Source organism: Filicampus tigris, chromosome 5, assembly GCF_054856515.1.
Source record: "Filicampus tigris isolate MCC_2025a chromosome 5, RoL_Ftig_1.0, whole genome shotgun sequence".
Classification (NCBI taxonomy): domain Eukaryota; kingdom Metazoa; phylum Chordata; class Actinopteri; order Syngnathiformes; family Syngnathidae; genus Filicampus; species Filicampus tigris.
In genome coordinates, this window is record NC_141221.1 from 20,067,415 (window position 1) to 20,089,551 (window position 22,137).

The 22,137-nt window shown below is 40.6% G+C and overlaps 1 protein-coding gene across 3 annotated transcripts in view; it reads left to right on the forward strand.

The window, feature by feature from the left end:
- ncor2 (nuclear receptor corepressor 2) overlaps positions 1 to 22,137 on the forward strand; it is an 85,313-nt gene that overhangs the window by 9,924 nt on the left and 53,252 nt on the right. For all 3 annotated transcript variants that reach the window (XM_086030094.1, XM_086030093.1, XM_086030095.1), the window contains exons 2-6: positions 9,944 to 10,145; positions 11,878 to 11,993; positions 16,004 to 16,181; positions 18,001 to 18,183; positions 19,589 to 19,702. In XM_086030094.1, coding sequence (XP_085886220.1) covers positions 10,041 to 10,145; positions 11,878 to 11,993; positions 16,004 to 16,181; positions 18,001 to 18,183; positions 19,589 to 19,702 — 696 coding nt within the window. In that variant the 5' untranslated portion in view covers positions 9,944 to 10,040. The remainder of the gene's footprint in view (positions 1 to 9,943; positions 10,146 to 11,877; positions 11,994 to 16,003; positions 16,182 to 18,000; positions 18,184 to 19,588; positions 19,703 to 22,137) is intronic.

The window sequence follows — 22,137 nt, forward strand, 5'->3', positions numbered from 1 at the left end:
ATTTTTGACGCAGGAAAATCACGGTACGGCACTGGTACTGGCATTATTCATGATGTTACTTGAACATTTGTAACAACCTTGAAAAAGGACAGACTCCCTCACAAAACCTATTTAGTGTATTTGTATTATTAAAGTAATAGTTTTAATGTATTTGATGGTATGATGTCATTTTCATGTCATTATGATGTCACAATCGAAATCGCAAAATCTGTCAGAAAAATCGCAATACAATTTGTTCCTAAAGTCGTTCAGCCCTATTGCCTGCTATTTTTGCTGTTCAAGTTGGTTACTCTTGGCTATAACGCGGTTCCAGACAGACCTATGTGACAAGTGTACTGTGTCACACAAGTACTTATTTCGGTGTGTTGCGTCTACATCTCGATAGCATAGTAATTAGCTTGGCTTTGTCCTTCTCCTTACTACTCCTCGTTACTTCGTGATAACGATACTTAAAAAGTGTAGCTTTTTCGATCTTGTAGAAGTGATGATTAGTGACTTATGCTACGTTGGCACTAGATGCAAAGTGAACTTTCGCCTGTGCGGCTTGGCGTCATGTTTAGCCACGTTGACTAGCCAGCCGTAGCTCGTAGGAAGCGGGTCGCCGCAAAATAGTGAGCACCTCAGCTTCTACCATACGAACAACAGAAAACGGCGTAATGACTTAATGTAAAGTGATTTCCTAAAAAAAAAATACTGAGGATCTGTAACTTTTAGCAGCTTTGCATCAGGCTGTTTTCTCTAATACAAGAGTACAAATCTTATTAACATCAATTTATTACTTACTTGGATATTGGATACTGGATATTGTAAACATACCTTATTTCAGGGAGGTCTTTTTCCACTTTCTCTTGGGCCCCTTCTGCCACACTGAGGAGTGAGCATAAAAGGGAGATACAAAGACGTAATGAACATGCGTTATCGCGATCCCGGGTAGGGTCCAACTCTCTACCTTCGGGCAAATTCATAACGTCTATTGAATATACCTTTTATCCTGCACAGCCCTAGCATCATGGCATCATAAAGAGAAACAAGAGCATGGAATCGGATATCATCAGGCCTCTTCCAAATATGGATAAAAATCTGATACATTGGTTATGTCTATGTTGCTGCAGCGTAAATAGACAGATTGGATATACCCCATCAATCCAAGCTTGTCATCACCAAAATACACCGATGACGGAACAGCATCTGCCCAAACAACACAAATTAGACATTCAATTGAATACGCTGTAAATCTAATCTACCGCTAAGGAATACAGGTCTTTGTACTGTACAGATTTGTCGTAAATTATATCCAGTCGAACCTCGATTTAACCCTCCCGAAACCAACTGACTCCTGATTTAACAGACAGAAAATTGTGTCCAGTCGACTCAAAAAAGCCTTTGGTACAGTAGTTATCAAAGTCTGTTATTTTCAGAATTGGATTGTTGTTGACTGGCGATCTGTCTGAATCAACAGACAGACCGGTAAACGTATTTCTGGGTTGTACCGCTGTTGTCACAGATGTACAGCAGACGAGAGCAGGCTTACAGACTTGCTTACGTGGCGGCGGCCATGTTAGCAGGGCCAACAGAGTGTGTTGTATTTGCTTATTCATATCTAGGGCTGTTGTTTACTGGAGTTCTCGTCATGTAGTACATGTACAGGTTTCCCCAACATGCTATTAATGGTAAAGTATACACTGCAGTTGTTTTGTTGCCAAGCCCTTAGCTCTCGAATCTATTCTTAACGGTTGTGATAAAAGGAAACGCACAAACATCATGGCTCGATTTTCGATAGTCTTTAAAACTTGTCAAACAGTTTCAAGCTTTTTATATTTATTGTCAATAGTTTTTCTACTATAATGAGCATTTGTAGGCCACAAAAAAGTACAAAATAATAATTTTGTACTATCTTGGGTGTTTTTATGCCACGCAAAAAGTACAGTAGGTCAATTTAATGGAAAATCTGCTGTAATGGACAACCCCTCCTCCCAATTAGTCCTACGTCGTTGCGCCTTTCGGCCTGTCCCTGTGGTCGCCACAGTGAGCCATTCGCATGATTTGTAATGTTTAATATTTGTGTTATTTATTTATTATAGCTTTCTTCCTAGTGGTAAATGCTTGGGGTTTACACTCGTGGAGTTTTGGATACAGTATACGATTTGGGCCCTGCACATGCGGGCTATTTCATGCTTTTTGTGAATGGAAACACAGCCGTATCGACTATGTGTCATTTGAAATGAACATGTAAAAAGAAATTGATACAAATAAGTCAGATATAGTACGTAAATCGGAATTGGGCACTTCGACCTGCTGTGTAAATCCAACCCTTCAAACACATTGCACACATGAGAAGCCTCTTATGCTTACATAGATATGCTTACATAGACTAACCGTGAGGCTTCTGTCAGGAGGGGCAAACAGCTACTCGTGTTGCATGCTTCCACACAGAAGAATATTTCAAAGCTCCTGAATAATTAAGTAGCATGAAGGGGAACTAGGTCAGCCCAGAACACAAGTGCAACCCTCAGTTTTATTTCCTGCTACTTGACATGGGAAGCTTGAATTGGAAGTGAGCTTTCATAACACTCCCAATATGCAAGGGAAGCTCTTATAATTTGAGACATGAAACATCAGCGTATTTTCACACTATGTCTTGAGGGGCTCAGACGTAGTGTTGCATGGGATACCGGTAATGTAAAGCCGTGGCAAGCCGACCAACATGACAAAGCCCGTCTGTAAGGCTTGTTTTAAAACTACCGTGGCTCGAGGTGGGATCACGTCCAGTCTGGCCAAGCACCTCGCTGACCGGCATCCAGAGTTAAACCACCAGTTTAAGGAGCGACAGGTTGTGATGCATTTCTAATTCTTCAATCAAATATAAGTACAGAGTGAATTATTTTCTTCACAATTTGTATAATTTGACGAGACATTCTACTAGCTGGGAGTGGAATAGAGAAGAGTAGCCACTTGGACCTGGAGTGGGCACTTGGACCTGCTGTGTAAATCCAGACCTTCAAATACATTGCACACACAAGAAGCAACATTACATTGAGTCATTATCAATGAAATGAACGTATTTTGTTGACAGTAATGGTGCAAATGTATTGTCAATATCAACAATGGATGGCATGAAATGCAGTCAAATAGGTCAAGAAAATGTCATGTAATGTAAAAGCTTATAGTGAATAAGCTTAAGTAAAGTTTAATTTACATGTAGTCTATAAAATGTAAATAATCAAGTGTAGAAAGAAACAGTGTAATATATTTATGTCACTCACCCACATGTGTGCAAATGTTCACAAGTGTTTAACACTGTTTAAAATGTTATTTTCTTATCAAGCATATCCTAATATTTTGAATTAATAACACATTTTTAAAAATTTGAAGATCTTTTCTCAGTTTTCATTTTTCTGCTTTTGCTGATTTTAGATTTTTGTCGAGGTGCTGTTTCGGTAGCAGTATCGAGGTAATTTATGCAGGTGTAGTATCGAAGTCAAAATTTTGGTACCGATACGTGTCAAAGAAGGCATGCAATTTTGTTCATCGCTATTTCACAAATGGCCAACTTGAAATTATTATTACACTCTGTAGTTAAATATAGAAAATGATCCCAGTGATACTTTATTAAAGTTGAAATTGGTCTCCTGGAGGGATATTTTGTGAATATTGTTTTTATGCTTTGGTCAATCTAAAATTGATTCATGTGCCTACTCGATGGCGGTGAGTGAACATGCAGCGGTTCAGTACTGTTTTGGTTTTGGCAGCTTTTTTGTTTTATGTTCGTAGTCACACAATCTACTGGATGCCTGGAACCACACTGTTCTTATTTGAAAACGGCCAAAACAAGGCCTTAGCGCCCCGCTCGTGTTTCCTCAGCCATTCAACAATCCATTGTGAAGGTGGTTGCGATGATGGTGTATTGACTAGTGAAGCCCAAAGCCCACTCCACTTTGTGGAGAGCGGCCAAGTAAAGCGTGCTAGAGTGAGAGAGTGAGGTGACTGAGTTCATCCCCACTGTTGGCTGTGAGCCAGCGGCTTGCTTGCCGGTGGGTGTTTGTAGCATTGCCAGCGCATGTGTTTAGCCTCTCGTCTGGAAGGCCCCATTCACCTCAAAGTTTATGTCAAAGGTCTTTCAATGTGCTGGTCCCCTTTCTTGATTCAGGTTTGTCGTTCTCTGCAGCTCTTTTGACTGCCATACTTGTTTTTGTCCTTCTCCGGGGAATGTCTGTGCCTGTGGAACCGGCATGCATCAAATGCTGCTTGGTTCAACCAGATTTTTTTCTGGGCCTCTTAATATACTGTATTAGCAAGCTCTATTATTATCATGTGTTTCAGCAACGGCAGAGTTATTTCAGAATTTTGGAATATTCCAAAATGGAAGAGGAATGGAACGGAAGAGTGCACGTTCTGATGTTTGAGCACTTGTTAATATTGACCACTGAAAAAGGATAAAGCCATTTTGATTAAAATGTTTTATTTTAATAAAATATTGTCCAAAAACACAAACTCTGTTAAGCATGGCATAAGTTTCACTCAAATTGAAACCTTTTTTTATGCGCACAACCAAACATTGTTGAAAACGCTTTTATTTAATATAACTTATATTATAGATATATTTAATAACTTTTATCGACCGTGAAGTTTCACTCAAATATAACAATCCTTTTACATACTATCAAATATTGTTCAAATCAAAATCATAAATCACAAACTTTATTGAACATGGAATACACATCACTAAAATATATCACTTAAAGGGATAGTCAACCCAAACATATTTTGTTCCAGAATATGCTCTATGCAGGCCCACTAGTTGAAACAAGGCATTATGATAACTATTGCGTTTGTGGACTAAGAGTTAATCCACCCGTTTTTAGTCATCTCTGGGGGCGGCCATTTTGTCACTTCTGTCGACTGAAAATGACATCACAACTGCTCAAGGCTCAGGTAACGACCAATCACGGCTGACCTGTTTTCTGAAGCTGAGCCGTAATTTGTTGTTACCTGAGCCCTGAGCAGTTGCGATGTCATTCTCAGTCGACAGAAGTGACAAAATGGCCGCCCCCTGAGATGGCTAAAAAGGAGTGGATTTTGCTGCTTAACTCATATTCCACAAATGCAATATTAATCAGAATGCCGTGTTTAGACTAGTGGGCCAGCATAGAACATATTCTGGAAAAATAGGTGAAGTTTGAAGTTCACAAGCTACTATCAATACTGCATTTGAATGTAGCCTTACGTCAAATCAATCTAAATACAATATTGATTGACATTGTTACTATGGAAATATTGATAGATTTGTGTGGGGAAGTTGACATGATGATTTGGGATGTGTCAGCTGCATGCACCACAGACTGATCTGCACACTAATTGACAAGTGTATTTGTTGGCTTGATGAAGTGTTTTCCAGAGCTGGGCATTTTACAAAATTTCCCAGTCTGTTCATTGCCTTCCGCCTGCATCCAGGGTACCCTTCCGTCGTTCGTTTATCCGCCTTTTTATCCGACCGGAGCAAATACAGTAGTAATGGCCCATAGGCCGGTCTACCTACCATTTTAAATGGGCCTCCATTTGCGTTTCCGTCTATGAACATCGACCGACTTTTTAAATAATCTTAAAAGAAGCCACAAATAGGAAAAAAAAGCAAAGGCTTTGCTTTTGTGTGAAGATTGTTTTGTTCAACTCAGAGGGGTAAACTCTCATAGTATGGGGCCCCCTAACCCGCTTCACATTGGAAAAACCACATCTTCACCTCCTGCCTAGCGTCATAATCAATCAAGTCTGGTCTGTCAACACTGCTTCATATTAGGTCCTTCATAGTATCAGTGTGCAGGCTTGCACAACATCGAACATGATTTTGTTTTGTGTTGAGAATCAAGTCATTGTGGCTGAAAGCAGTACTGCTCTCCCTGTCCTTTTCATCATTTGATTTGGCACCTTTTGCTCGCTCTCCTTCACCACCAGCATCCACCTCTCTCTTCGCTGGGCTCGTGACTAGAGGCAAAATTGTTCAGTGTTTGTGGGTAAAGATTTCATCCGGTTGCACAGCAATGTTTTTATGCTCACTCTGCAGTCTCATTGTTTAAGAATGTGGTTGAAAGTTGACGTCTGTTTACAGTGCTTCAGCCAGTCTTCTTCCTGCGCGCTCCCCTTTTGCAACAAGAGAATGCCGTCTCCTTATCTATGCACGTTTGGATATATGTAATCTCCGACCGCGTTCTGCTCCACTTGGACTGATCGGAAACTCGGAGCGTTTTTGGGTTTTTGGGAGTGCTGTGAAGCGTGCTCTGGCTACTCCAACTGGGGACAAGGGGCGCCACTGTGTCAGGCCGTACAGATGGAAACAGTGCAGTGATTGGTTATAACACAGCATAAGTTTGGAAAATAAGAGGGGAGCACGCACTGCCTCTCCGAACGCACCCTTTGTATTTGAGTTAGACGCCATGGCTTGCTGCTGCTTCCACTTAGGCAAGACAAGTCAAGGCAGCTTTATTCGGATACATAGCACATATCTTACACAAGGCAACTCACCGCGCTACAAAGACACAACACCGACAACTACAAACATTTACAAATGCAACACTTAACGACATTCAGAAGCAAAGCAGAGAAAACAAAAGTAGTTTACAAAAATGAAAAGAATGTACATTGTCAACATTAAAACACCTAAACAAAAAACTTAAAAACTAAAAAACATTTCAAAGTAACGAAATAAGAGAAGGTTTCTAAAATAAAAGAAAAAAATGATTTAATAATATTTACTAACTCTCTCCGCTCAAGCCATGCAAACGGGTTATTCCGAATGACTCAGAAATCGGAATTTTAACCTTAACCCAAATATTGACCGCATGTAAGCGTAGTCATTGACTCAAGTCCGCAGATCTCAGAGCCCTACAGGGTTTTTTATTCAATCAGCATGTCTTCATTGTATTTAGGAACCAGCCACATTCAGTGATTTATAGACCAGTAGCAGAATTTTAAAATCTATTCTACAGCTGATTGGGAGCCAGTGTAAAGGCTTTAGGACTGGCGTAATATGATCTGATCTCTTTGTTGCGTTCAGAACCCGAGCTGCAGCGTTCTGAATGAGCTGCACCTGTTCGATGCTCTATTGAGGGAGTCCAGTAAGAAGACTGTTAAAATAATCAAGTCTACTGGAAATAAAAGCATGGCTCACGTAAGTGCGCGTACATGTGCATGACAAGCCGTTGGCTCACACAACACTTTGGCGCGCCATACACACGCACCACGTATACTCGTCAGACCAGAATGACAAGCTAATTAGAAAAAATAAAGAAGTCTATGGCTGATTTTTCTTTATTTATTTATTAACACAATGAGAAGAGAGAGCTGGATGCTGGTGGTGAAGAGCCAGTGAAAGGTGCCAAATTAGACGGTACTGATGATGAAAAGGACAGGGAGACATCAGCCGAGCAGCAGGTGAAGAAAAAAAAAAAAGCACTGCTTTCAATGGCCTAATTCTCAACACAAAACTGAATTATTTCTGATGTGAGGGCAAGCCCCCACACTGATACTGTTTTGCAGTGGTTTCCCAACATTTTTGGCTTGTGTACCCCTGAACCTTTTTGTCATACCGCTGACTCATACATGTTGATGATTCTCCAAAAGTAGAACGTAACACAACTTACACGAAAATAATTTTATTTCTCACCCTTAATATGAACGTTTAATTCTTTGGGGTTATATTGGTGTTAAAGAAGCGGTGTAGGTAATGGATAGTAGTTTAAATAAATAAAAAATAGGTATCAAACAAAATTGGTGTTAAAATAATATAAAGAAAAAAAAATAGGAATCAAATAAAGAGAAAAAACTCCTTTGTTCTATGTAACTCATTAACATTTACCACAAAAACCTGGAGCTCCTTTGAGAAGTTCCTTTTAACACAAGCATGTAAACTTTAGTACACAAAACACCAGACTCACTATAGCAGTTTTTTTTTCATCAGTCATCTGAACTTTAAAAATCAGAGACTTGAGCTGATTCGCGACCGTTGTGATTTTGGCGTGGCTGTGCCACAGGTTATTGATCTTGAACATCAATTATTAAATGTTTTCATGTACAGTACCTCCTGCAAAGTGCTCAAAGACCGCTAGTTGTAAACGTTCCCCAAGTTGGGAAACACTGCTCTGGAGGACCTAATCTGAATCAGTGCTGAGGGTCCACACTTGATTGATTCATGATGCTGCTAGGCAGGATGTGTAGCTGTTGTTTTCCCAGGTGAAGCGGGATAGGAAGCCCCATTATGAGAGTTGGCCCTGCTGAGTTGAACAAAATAAAAGCAAAACCTTAGTTTTTTTTCTGTCATGTCTTCTTTTGAAATTATATAAAAATAATTGACCTGTTCTTGCCAGACTCTGCTTGTTGCAGACAAACTTCTTGTTACAGCAAAATGTTTTGAAAACTGTCATATCTTCAGTCACTGTCAATCTTTACGAAATACGAAACAACAGTATGCCAATGAAGACTAGTATACATCAGCAAATATGATCATGCTGTACCTGCCCAAAAAAAGGGTGCAGCCAAATTTTGTGCGGTGCAACCAACTAATAAAGATGGTTGCACCAGTGTTACCAGTGCAAAAATTAGTGTAGAGCCATTGCGTCTAATTTTGTTTAAAAATATCAGCACTAGAATGCTTCTTTTTTTCTAATTAGTGAAACACTTGTTTTCATTCCGATCTGTGACGTCTGAATGCGGTCCTATGCGGAAGCAGCAATCAGCCAATCATATCGCAGCGGGTAGTGTCTAACTCAAACACAAACGCATCTGAATGCATCCTATCAACAGCTTGTGCTTGAACTGTTTCCATTTGTACTGCCTGACGTGCGCTGGGCAAGGGGCGCCCCTTCCCCCCCGTTGCAACAGGAAAGTGCGCAGGAGGAGGAGGCTGGCTGAAGCAGTGTAAAAAGAAGCAGCGTCTTTCAACCACGCTTTAAACAGTCAGACTACAGAATGAGCATAAAAACATGCACTTGTGTTGTGCAACCGGATGAAATCTTTACTCTGCACACACTGAAAAATTGGCCACATTTGTGATCATTTTGGCTGCAATGTCGAGCATTGTATTGTGTGAAAAGTAAAATTAAACACAGACAAACTCCATCTGACATTTTACAGCTGCCAGAGTGTACTCTGTCTGTCAACCACATCCCAACCTGGCTAACTTCACTCTGTTCTATGTTTGGGTTAGATATGAATTGTTTTATGAACTCTCACTTAGGCCAGTGAAATGTTATTGAGGAGGAAGAGCTGCAGTTAGTGTCTGCAAATTTGTACATCAGAAATTCTTTAGAGTCGGTAAAATCCATGCAACTAAAACTTTAAAATAATAGTCCCATTAAAATGTAAAAAAAAAAAAAAAAAAAAAAAAAAAAGCCAATGGAAAAAAAAAAAAAAAAAAGCAAACTCAATGTGGGCGACATTTTTCTTCAAGCATAAACTGTCTATCCACGACATATCTACTGGTCCCATGATGCGCACACAACTGCCAGCATTCACAGCAACCTTAACCTTAACACACTCTTTTTTGTAGACGCATATCATCATTGGGAACACCTCTTACTGTCATATCTAGGGATGTATTCTTAAACCGAGCTGTAAATGAGTGTGACTCAACAACTCGCTTGCGGTGGATTTTGTAGTCAAAGTGGAGTGTTTTGAGGGGTTTCTATAGCAACGAGTCATAGATTTCTCTGTAATTGTTGTTGTAAATGATTGACATTGCTATGTAAGCATTCTAGTCCGGTATTATGTATTAATTTTACATTAAATCAAAGCTACAGTTACATGTGCTTATTTTATTTGTCATGTTCAACATAAGCAGTTGATTTTTCTCTTTCATCCTTGGTGTGCTCATTTTTTTAGCTACTGCATTTGAAATCTATTTAATTTCTATTCACAGTTGACATTGGCTGTATGTGTTTTCTTCCCTTTACAGTGCACTGGCTTAGAGGAAGCACCCATAATGCACATAAAAGCCATCTGGTTTGCAACTACACCTACTTCCTGTCTGTAGAGGCAGAGGCTGTGCCAGGATGTCCTCTCATCCTCAGTCTGTGCCGCCAGGCCGGAGGACTATGGACACACGGCACCTGCCAAACCCTGCCACCTTACCGTTGCAGCTCCAGCGGGCACACACAGTAAGAGACCTGGCACAAAATGCATTTCATGCCACCTCCTCTCATATCTAACTTCCCAAGCTATACGTAGTTAAAGGACTTAATGATTGATTATTGTGCTTATGATACTACCTGCTTGATGCACATCTTGTAATAGACATTACTCCGACCCGCTGGAGAGTGCATGACCCCAGCGACTCTCACCTATACTTTTCTTTAGAAACGTTCCCCTTCACCATGTTGGGCACATGGCTCAGTCTCATCATTAGTCGTTTGAAGTTCATGTTGTCGTTGTCAAGAGATTCCACCGACACCCCGTATCAAGATTATGGCCTAGATATCAGAGGCACAATAACCACTCGTGTTTCTCTACAGAGCTGGGCAGTCTGTCCCTGGGCCGGACCGGTCGGACCCTCCGGGTGACAAATTTAAAAAAATGGCTGGACTAAGCATGGCCAGAAGTTGATTTTAGTCCAGCCCACTAATTGGCCCTCATGCTCGCGAGGCGGCCAAAAATCATCTCAGCCTATTCGGTGAAAGGCTTCTTTTTAGGCTTCTTTCTACTCCCGTGTCTGCGCGAGCAACATCTGCTGTTATAGGGATTATGGTATTGCACCTCCGCCCCCTCTTGTAATGGTATGCCCCAGTTGCAGGTGGGAGGCGCGGGTTATGTGATATGACAATGAGGAAATACAAACACGCTTGAGCGCACGTTGCTGTCTCACATGTTACGATGACATACAGTTTCCCACACGGAGACGAATGAGCTACGCAGCTCGTTGCTGCTGCTGCAAAGTCCCATCACTCAAAGTAAACAAGCTACTCACCCACGTTCCCCCTTAGCCGCCACATTCCAGATTGTTTTCCCAATAAAATTAAATGCATCGTCTAGTCATTCCTTTATGGTTGTAGCAGGCACGATATGCATTGTTGTCACTGTCTTTTTGAAGCGACGCCCCCCCCAACTTGTTTCAAAACAATTTGTGTCCACGAGTATATTCAGACGCTAGCACATCAAGGTGGAGTTCATGCACTTTTTCTGGCGTTCACTACCTCCAGCAATACGCCATAGCAAACCTGCAGTGTATAGTGGTTTGCTGGTATGCTTTTATTTTGAAGGCCGGGAAGGAGGGGAAGTGTGCAAAATAAATAAGTAACTTGACTACGACTTCTGCGACTTCTTCTTCTACGACTCTTCTCTATAATTATTGGACCCAAATAATTATACAATACGACAAATCCAACCGCAATGAAAGGAAGCATGCAGTTGGGTAAATACTACTAGCGCATTTGAAACGTATCCACAGCGGGTTCGAATAGTAAATTAGCCAGCTAATGATCCTTAAAAAGCCTCTGCCGTTAGCGTCTCTCCCACAGCGACGTCAATCACGGCCGCTTTTTTTTTTTTGGGGTCGGGGGGCGGAATGGGGCAGGGGCCGACAATGTTTATGAATATGGCCCGAGGGTCGCCGCTGGAAGGGTACTACCCAAGTCAAGGGTGGAGGGTCGCAGCCGGACCGTCAAAAAATGGTGCCCAGCTCTGTATTTGCACTTTTGCATTGTGGTAAGGTAAGGTTTACCACAAAGTTGCACCTGTAATTAATCCTTCACTCTTGTCGTCACTTTTCTGATAAAATGTGTTCCCACATAGTAAGGCCTGGTTGTGGCAAGTTATTTATGTTTGCATCATTTCACTTGGTGAATAATTTAATAATTGTTTTTCATTAAGCATTTGTTACATTTCCTTCTCTAGGAAGTTGGAATGGTGGACTACCACTCCCATCATGCTCGAGACTACAGCTCGCACTTGGCTCAGCCTCATCGTCGTCGGCCCTCCTTGCTTTCCGAGTTCCAACCTGGAAATGAGAGGTAAGGTTATCATGTTCAACTTAAAAAAGTAAATAAATTTAAAAAAAAAAGCTGACATGATTTAAATGAGGGAGCTAACCATTTTTTTGGCGTAGGGGAATCATCTGAATTTCTCTCTTTTTTTTATTTTATGAAGTTTTTACGGTTTATGAACTATATTGACTTTCTCAAAGGGCTATTTTTAACCAGTATATTAATATGAAAACCATGGACTTTTATTTTTAACAGGAGATCTATATTTTTGGGAACTCTTATATTCTTTTAGAAAGATGTTTCTATCTGCTACAATGGCTTATTTTGTACATGTTGAATTTCTCAGATAACCTCAGGTTTAAAAGAGTGATTCTATAGTCTCCATAGGTTTTGTGGGGATGTTGAGCCAAGCACTTTAGGCCTTAATGGGTTAAAGGGAAGGTCAACCCCAAAAATTATTTTCACTAATATGTTCTAAGTGCCTTTTCTAGTCCAAACATGGCCTTCTGATTAATATTCTTTTTGTGGAATATGAGCCCTTGTCTACACGTAGCCGGGTTTTTTTAACAACCCCCCATAATCCCCCATAATCCACCCGTTTTTAGCCATCTCAGGGGCCATTTTGTCACTTCTGTCGACTGAAAATGACATCACAGCTGCTCAGGGCTCGGGTAACGACCAATCACGGCTCACCTGTTTTCTGAAACTGAGCCATGATTGTTCGTTAGTTGAGCTCTGAGCAACTGTGATGTCGTTTTCAGTCGACAGCAAGTGGTAAAATCGCTGCCCTCTGAGATGGACAAAAACGGTTCGTATTTTACCGCTTAACTCATATTCCACTTGGATTGACTTTAAAGTACCTTTTTTAAATTGTATAACTCCTATTAACGCCATGTAATTACAAACGTATGCTTTCTTATTTATCTGGTTAAAGAACTTCTACATTTATGATGTTGATTTTTTTTCCCGGTGTGCCTTCATTAAAAATATCTAAATTTCCAAAATGTAGTATTTTAGAACAAGGCTTCACTCACTCTGCTGTAAATTTCATAATTCATTAATTCAACATGACCAACATTTAATTGTCGAAAAGGCGTATAGGAATCCCATCAGTTGGATGCAACGCATTTCGTGAAAACATGAGAATCAAATGGAGATTCAGTACAATGGTACATTAAAGAAGACACTGTAAATCTAGCCATTCTGTTGAAATGTGCTGCTTTAAGTGTGAAAAGGGGCCACCTTTGGCACACCCATAGTAGTAATATGAACATAAAGGTTTTATGATCTGAGTGTAGCATTTTATTAAGCAGCCTCTGTGCCATGTTCAGCTGTGGAGCTGTTCCCCTTTCGAGTAGCAAAGAGACTGGCAGGCACACAAACATTGCTGTGCTTTCACAGTAACGGGCTGGTATCAGCACACCTAATCTCTATTCTTGTCATAATCAGAGCCAAGCCAGTGAGAATCTAATGGAGCTGGTAGTTAGGTGTCGGTGTTTGTGTTGTTTTGCCCTCTCTCCTCCCCCGTCCCTACATGCATCTCGTTCTCTCATCCTCCAGACAAATCCTCCCCAGGGATCAGATTATTCTGCACGCTCACGAGAGGAGGAAAGAAAATAGGGACAGAGAGATGGGGTGTGGGGTGGTGGGCGTTGAGCTTGATGTGATTATGTAAGTGCCAGCCATCTATGAAGATGAAAAGAACGGGAGTGAATGCAAGGGTGGGGAGGGCGGGGGTGGGGTTTGGGGGAGTTTAACCATCTGGCCATGTGGCTATGAATTTTGGTAGCATTTTTTCCCCGCAGTGGTTAGATAAGATCAACAGCCTTAATTAATTGTCCTTTCTCAAATTGTGCCCAGTCTTATACATCACCAAGTTCAATAATTTATACAGTACATTCGAAGTTGCAATCTGGAGTCTTGGCAGAGGATAGTGTTGATTACACCACCCCACTAGCACCTATCTAGACAGAGAGAATCCATGCTTCTTGGTATGTACACAAACCACACACTAGGCCATTGTGGGCCTAGGCCATCATTATGATTGTGTACAGTATTCCCCTCTGGTCTTCTTAAGCCACTTCCATTTTGACATAGGCAGGAAAGTTACTGACATTCTGGCATCTGACCGAAGGGCAGATTTGAGATAATCTTTTTTTAAGAATTGAAGTACAGTATATATACTTTACTGATGTACGTAGCTCCTGATGCGTTGCTTTCCTTTAGTGTAATCACTAACATTTGAGATTGTTATGTATTCCCAGACTAAATAGGTTGTTCCCAAAGCAATTTTGGTACATAAGGTTTCATTTTTCTTTTGCTGTCTTGTCAATTCCCTACTTAGGCTACGTCCAGACTGCAGGCAAATGCGACCCATATTAGATTTTTTTTTTTTGCCCATATGTGTGTGTATCTGACTTTTTTATGACAGTCTGAACGGCTCAACTCAGATTTTTTTTAAAATCTGACCATGGTCACTTTTACATGTGGTCCTAGATCCGCTACAAATCAGATTTTTGAATGCGACCTCAGTCTGAACGGCCAGGTCACATGTATTCGACCTATACGTCGTTTCGCATGGGCAGGGGAGAGTGCCTGGGAGGGATATTGTCAACTGTCCATCAATCTGAAAAGTTATTTTGAGTAACAACATTGACTTTATATTTAATTTAAATTTAATCCCATTTGAAACATGATGCACGGTTCATTTAATATGTGATGGCGTGATGTCATCTTTAGTAGACATCTCCCTAAAATAAGTTGAAAAGCCTCACCTTATTTCCCAAAATATTTCTACCATCTAGCGCATCGTTCCTCTGTAATTATGATAAAGAGATGATAAAATGATGAGCCTCTACACGCTGGACCATATTCACATCAGTAAACTGTATTTTGTGAGTGTCGTTGTCTCTTCTTCTGAGCATGTGGGTCACTTTGGGGACGCAATTGGTTCACACATGTGACAGACTGAGGTCGTTATGTGAATCGGTTTTCACCCAAAAATCTTAATTGAGCATTAATACTTGCAGTCTGATCATAGCCTTAGTCTTTAATTGTCTTTGAAATTCTGAGTTTACTTAACACATGGTATCTTCTGTTACACATTCTTTTGGACTAACTTAAAACTGCCCACAAGAAATGACGAATATGACCATGCCCCTTCCCTCCATGTCTTGGTGGGAGTCACGCCAGGGGCCGATCACAATTTGTCCATTGAAAGCCATTGTAAATACGTCACTAATAATGTCAAAATAATGGGACCAACTGACCCCAAAATGTTTGTGGACATCTCTACTTAGGACCACTTCAACCTCTGAAAACATCACAAAATTATAAGACTTTCCATGGCTGACTTAAAAGAGAATGAGGAAATGAGCAGCCTACGTGCAGTTTCTCTCATGTCTTGTCTGTTTACTTTAATAAGTCATCAAGATATGCAAACACAATGCGTTCCGAGGGGCTTTTCATAAGGTTAATTGTTTGTACATCGTTAGTAGGTCATTATATATTTGGTTTTAATCCATAACCGTTAGCTCTACTCACTATTTTTCCACGAAGGCTTCTCAGGGTGTACGCCTGCTCCACTCATCCGAAAATGACGCGTTGAACGCGGCCACACCTGGCTGTAGAGTCAGCCTCTTCGCTGGAGCTTTGGTGCTTTTCAGTCTGTCCATCCATCCATTCATCCATTCATCATTTTCTGCACTGCATATCCTCACTAGGGTTGTGCCCGGGGATGCTGGATTTTTCCAAGACCAGAACCAGGGTTGTCGTGAAGCTTGCTATCCGACATTGATGCTCCCCAAGTGGCCCCTAAAAGCACATGCCATACCACGACACTGAACGTTCAAAAAGCCGACCTTCCAGGGCTTGTCGATTTGGCGTTTATCCAAAATCATCGCCCACTCGCACCGCGTCGCTTATAGCTTCATGAATTTTCTGCAAGCAGTGGCGGACGCCAACATACTCTTACCTTAACTACCCTTAGTGTACAGATATTTTCATTTTTATTTTACATAATTTTGTTGTTTTTGCAGAGGACAAGAGCAGCATATCCGCTATGAGCACATCTACTTACCGGAGCCTAGCAGCCATTCAGAGATGGACTTTGGAGAGATCAAACGGCCTCGATTGGAGATGGGGCCAGATTCTCTCATTAGACCTTCATCCCATCGGCCACAGTTGCCTCTTGGAGGACCTGAGGATCTTGCTAAGGTCAGTAGCCTCTGTAAAATAAGCCATTTTGGCAGTTTGTAAACTATCAAATTAATTTGATCACTTCAATTTGTTTCAATAATCAGTGGCTACAACATATGCAACAAGGCCCATATTCTTCTTTTTGTGTAAGTCCTTTTCTAAGTGCCTGGTCTTGCACACTTATACTATATGTATGCGTATTCTCCCATCCATACTTTTGACACATCCACCACATGTAAGCTATGAATGAACACATTCACCAAAGAGGCGTGCTTGATTGGCTGCCTGGAAATCATCAAACATGTTGTTTTTTTTTTAAACTGAAATCATCAGAGGTGGGCATTTCATTAAAGTTTGCCAGTCCGTCATTCGTCATCCGTCAGCAGCCTGGGTACCCGTACCTCATTCGTCACTCCGTCTATTTTTCAAATAATAATTCACCAAACTGAAATCGTCTGTTGATCAGTCCATCATGTTATTTTAACCGTTCTTCCGTCAGTAAACGTCAAAGATCTGTCAGTCTGTCTATCGTCAATCCTGGAAAAAAAGGTCCAACGGATGAGGGAAACACCTATCCATCTATCTGTCTATCTGTCTATCCGTCTATCCGTCCATCCGTCCGAATAAATTTGATTAAAATTGTCAAGTTTTGCTCACCTTAACCAGAATCACGTGTCATATTTTTTCTGACTGAAACTGACATTATTGTTTTGTCTCCTTGATGCCGAATTAATTAAAAGTACTTCACCATTACTAGTAAAGGCTGCAAAATCCTATATTTTGTGTAGTTATTTTTGGTTTGGACTGTAGCAGACCTTTCCACTGGACAAAGCTTTGTGCTTCGTGCTTGTCCGCTCTACATAATTGTAATAAAACATTCTGTTATTGTACTAAATTATCTTCTATACCCACCCACAAGTCTTGTTTTTTGGGATACTTCAGTTAGAAAAAAAACAAAAAAAACAGTTTCAAATTAAATTAGTTTCCCTACTCTATACATGAGGCAGTCCTCGTGGACTCGCGCCTGATTGTAATTCTTTAGATAGCGCCACAAAATTCAAGTCAAATTTTCTTCTCGCCTTTCTCTTTTGTCTCTCATAGTATTGCTTTCTCCTTCAAAACAATAGATGATGATGGTATCAGACATACGCTACGAGGAATCAAGAGAAACTGATTTGGGGTTTTGTATAATATGTAAACTGTAGTGGTTTCTAAGGCTCAAGGAGCTGGGAAACATTAATGAATTAATAATAGACATGACCTAAATTCCAAAAGGCTGGGGATGAAACTGCAGATCAAAACATCCCACGTGCACTCTACTGTAGAACTGCTAATTCCGTGGTAGTCCTGACACCAGTTTCAAAGTTACCCAGAGAGTCTGAACTTGAATCACAAGTACCAGCAAATATGTCCAAAATGTTTTCTTTAATATTTAGAGTTGCCAGAAATTACTCCAGAGCAATGCGGCATGTAAAGTCGTTGCGTAAGTCCTGTCAAATACAATCACTCCTTGAAGTGCACCAAATGATGGTGGACTAGAGGGGCAAGTGCAGTAAGACAAGTGTAAAGAAAATAAAGAGAGAGATGTGATGCAGTGCATGTGTAGACTGAAAAGAAAACCCCCCACAAAGGTACAGTGAATTACCAACATTTTAATATACTCCTTGTTGTGGTAACTGACATAGGGAAATAAGCACAGGAGAAAGCAACGCTCATTTGATGGCAAACAAATGTACAAAAAGACAACTTACAGCAAAAAAATATATTTCATTGTATTTTTTTTTTTAATACTTTAATGCTTTTTTTTTTTTGCACTTAACCCTGTTCCTTTTTATAGGATCGTGGAAATGCCATGGGGAAGCTAGAGCCAATCTCACCTGTGAGCCCTGTACACATGGATCCTGATTTGGATTTGGTGCCAGCCCGTTTTTCCAAGGAAGAACTGATCCAGAACATGGACCGTGTCGACAGGGAGATCACTATGGTGGAACAGCAGATCTGCAAGCTTCGCAAAAAACAGGTTTGCACATTTATGTAAATTGACTTTCACTTTGATACAAGGGACTGAAAGCGCTTTACATTTATTGTGTTTTTAGTGGCAGAAGTGGCTGGTCTCTTAAGGATGCTGAATATAAAATTATTCAGGCTAATGCTACCTAAAATAGCATATTGTTCGAGACTGGTTGTGAAAGAGATTTTTATAAATAATTTATAAATGTATAATGTATAAATATAATATTGTTGAGTTTAATGAACCCCTAATTAGCTTAGGGGTCAACATCGTTGCACTGCCCCATCAGTCGCACATCTCTTTCTGGTTTGCATGCTTGCATGTGATGCGCGGAAATGTTTTGGTGGGAGATGTAAGCATGCACAAAAATATCCAGCACAATGCTGAAAATAGATTGTAATCATACTAAAATCGTTGTTGAATTTTACATATGAAGTGTGTATGAACACTGTCTTCAAATATCAATGTTTGAACAAATTGCGACTTTGATTTGGTTCGCACTGAAAGGCCATGTTGCCCGATTCTGCCTGGTGTGATTATGCCACCATTTACATTAGATTCGATTAGTTGACTATTGCGACTACTGTTGGTGATTGGTCGACTCGCAAAATAACAATTTGTGGTAGCCCTACTTGACATTCTTGCACCAAACATCATTGCCTATTGCGTTTGTGGATGGCTGCAGCACCACACTGGTGGACAGAGACAAGCATGGTAGCGATTAAAAAATAAATAAAATAAAATCTGAATCGAAAATAGGGAACTGAAAATTGAATCGAATCTTGGTTTGAGTGAATCGTTATATCCCTACTACATACTGTAGATACTTTGTGAGGTGTTATTTCTGTCGTCGAGCTTTGTTGCTGGTTCATGTAGATAATGCCACAAGTCCATGCGGTCCTTATGGCAGCTGCATTCCTTTCTGCTTCTGTCTTCAGTTTTTATTTAGGAGAAGAGTAGGTTAAAAATACATACAGCTATAAATAACATTTTCCCCAGGGGAGGAATTGGATTATGGCAGTGGTTTTGGGACTGCTAAAGCACTCACATCCCTTCCACTCTGCCTCGCTTTTGGCTGCCTGCCATGTTTAGTAGAGAAACAGTATGGTCGGTTTAGGCATGCCAACACACTGTGTTAGTGCACTGGGTCCTATTTTACACCTGGTGCAAAGCACAGTGCAGCCTGTGTCTTTATTTTGCTCAGTCACTATTTTTGAGCAGCACATTGTGCCCACCCTTGTGATCTTGTGTGTTTTGATGTTATACTCAATTGTGGTTAACTTGCTATTTTAATAGCTTATTATTTATTAGGGGTGTAACGGTACGCTAAATCACATTTCAGTTCGGTTCGGTTTCTTGGAAACTTCGGTTCGGTATATTTTCGGTACAATACTTTTTTATGTGTTTGTTACAGCAACAGCTGGAGGAGGAGGCTGCCAAACCTCACGAGCCTGAGCGACCTATTTCCCCTCCACCCAGCGAGGCCAAGCACCGCAGCTTGGTGCAGATCATCTATGATGAGAACAGGGTCAGTGGAATAAACACCGCCATTACTTAACACCAAAAGTGAGAGAGTAGCCTGGATTATTGATTGTGTGTGCATGCCCATGCATGCGGGTATGCATACACAATCCAATGTATTGTTACAATGTGATTAAGTCAATAGAAGATGTCTAATGATTCTTTGACAGTTTAAAATGACCCATTATCACGCCGTCCAAACAGAATAGGGTTTTTAAACTCCAGCATAAATAATCACAATTCCACACACATAAACTAAAACGGTATGGACTACACAAATGCTTAGTCTTTATCAGATGTGGGTCTTTTTCGATAAATAATTTAATGAGGCAGAGGTGACACCATACTATATATGAACACCCCCACCCCCAAGTATTAACATTAGTTTTATTGTGCTAACATTTTCTTTTTCTCAAATCATACAGTATACTAAAATACAACATTTCACAGCCAGTCAGAATGTTGTCATGCACTCCTTATAGTCCAGTGCGTCCGGGTCTTTCCCATCAGTGACCACTTTGTACGCCGCGTCTCCATCTGGAGGTGTTTAATTGGGTTAGTATGCATAATATCATTTCATTATCAGAATTGTCCTGCCGAGTCGACTGGTCATTTATTTGAACAAAGTTACGGCACTCACTCATTCTGCGTAAGCATGCCGCGCACACACTCGTTGGTTTAACTTGCCTCTTCTTCATGTTTGGAGGTGGCTGCGCGCTGCCTACACAATGCCGTGGTTGGGGCTTGCTTTCTGATTTTTATTCTTTTTTCTAACGAACATTTTATCGAAGGCATTTTCTATTGTTATCGATCACGTGTCTATCGCGATACATACTGATATTAATTATTGCCCAGGTCTGTGTGACCTCTTTTTTGCAAATATCCCATGTTATAACGTGGAGACCCGCATCTATTAATGGCCGTTGTGCATACATATTTGTTTTTATGGCTAGATTAAGCTTTTGAGGCATGTAATCAGGTACATTTTGTACTCCTGAAATGATGGTATAATCTTTTTTGGTTGTGTATAAAGTCAGTCATTAAAAACTTAGTCCAAACATTTATTGTCCTAATTTTGTATTTTTATTCGTCAGCCTCAACATGCCTTCTGAGGCTTGACAAGGCTGAAGCTAAATTTTTACTGGCAGCCCACTCTTAAGCTCTAAGGAAGCCTCCACTTTTCTTTCGTAATTTTTTTTTTAAATATTGGTGTGTTTGTACAACCTTGTACTTTATTGACTTGCAAATGAGAGCAACCCCCACCCCCACACCGCCGCCATCTTTGCATTCCAAAATGTTTCCATTTTTCTTTGAATAGTGTAACCAATTTCCGCTATCGTAAAATCCTTTAACCCTGGCCAACTAAGCTGTCTTCTCCCCAGCGTTTTCTTGACTTGCCATACTGTGTGTAATGTTGCAGTACAGAATGGGGTGGGGGGGTTCAAGTCAAACCCTGAATTTTCCGGCTTCCCACATAGTATCAGAAATTTACACCATCAGCCCCGACTAGAGTGTAAGGTGGAACGGTCAAAACGCACAACTTAGTTTGGCCCACGACATGTAATTGGGCTGCACCCAGCGAATTTTTAGAATCGCTAATTATTATTATTATTATTATTATCCTATCAGTTAATCAAATGATTGGGGAAAGATTGATTATGCTTTATTTAACAACACACAATGTGCATGTGAGGTGGAGGTATTATTTTTCGCTACATGAGACCGTTATCCTTACGTTCCACACTGTCAGAGCTGTTGCTACCCCTTTGGGTGCCCTAAAATGAAAAGTCAGATGGTTCCCCCCACCCTAACTCGATAGAACAATTTACTGGGATCTGAAATTTTTTTGTGCGCGTGTGTAGGGTGTGCGACTGACGGGTAAGTGCATTCATAATTACTTAATCCAAGTGCCATAATATTAAAGTAATCTAACTTGAATATGTTTAACGTCATGTTTCAGTCACAGTGCGTGTTTCTATGAGACGGAAGGGCAGGGTGAATCAAACTTCTATTTTCTACCTTTCACAAGTTAACAAACTGCTCTGTGGAAAGGTTTGAAAAACTTCATGAAGCTACCAAAGCTACTTTCTCTCACCAGATGAAGTTATGTCTGTCTGTTTGTGTCTGTCTACCTACCTACCATCCTACCTACCTACCTACCTCTGCAGCATGGTGCACAAGTGTTAACTGCAAAAAAAGTTAGCTTTTTTTTTTTTATTCAGGCAACAAATTTAGCAGATGATATTGGTAATATGGCATTTAAATAGTAAATCTGTGGGTGATTTGTGACGGTAATTACTGAAGTATTTACTTACAAGTTGTGGGCGTAGGGCAAGCATGCTCGATCTTAGTGCTCCTCCATGATAACAAGCAGTCTGAATGATTTTGACAGCAAATAAAAATAATCATCCTCCAACCCCGACTGCCCTCGTTCTTTAAAAA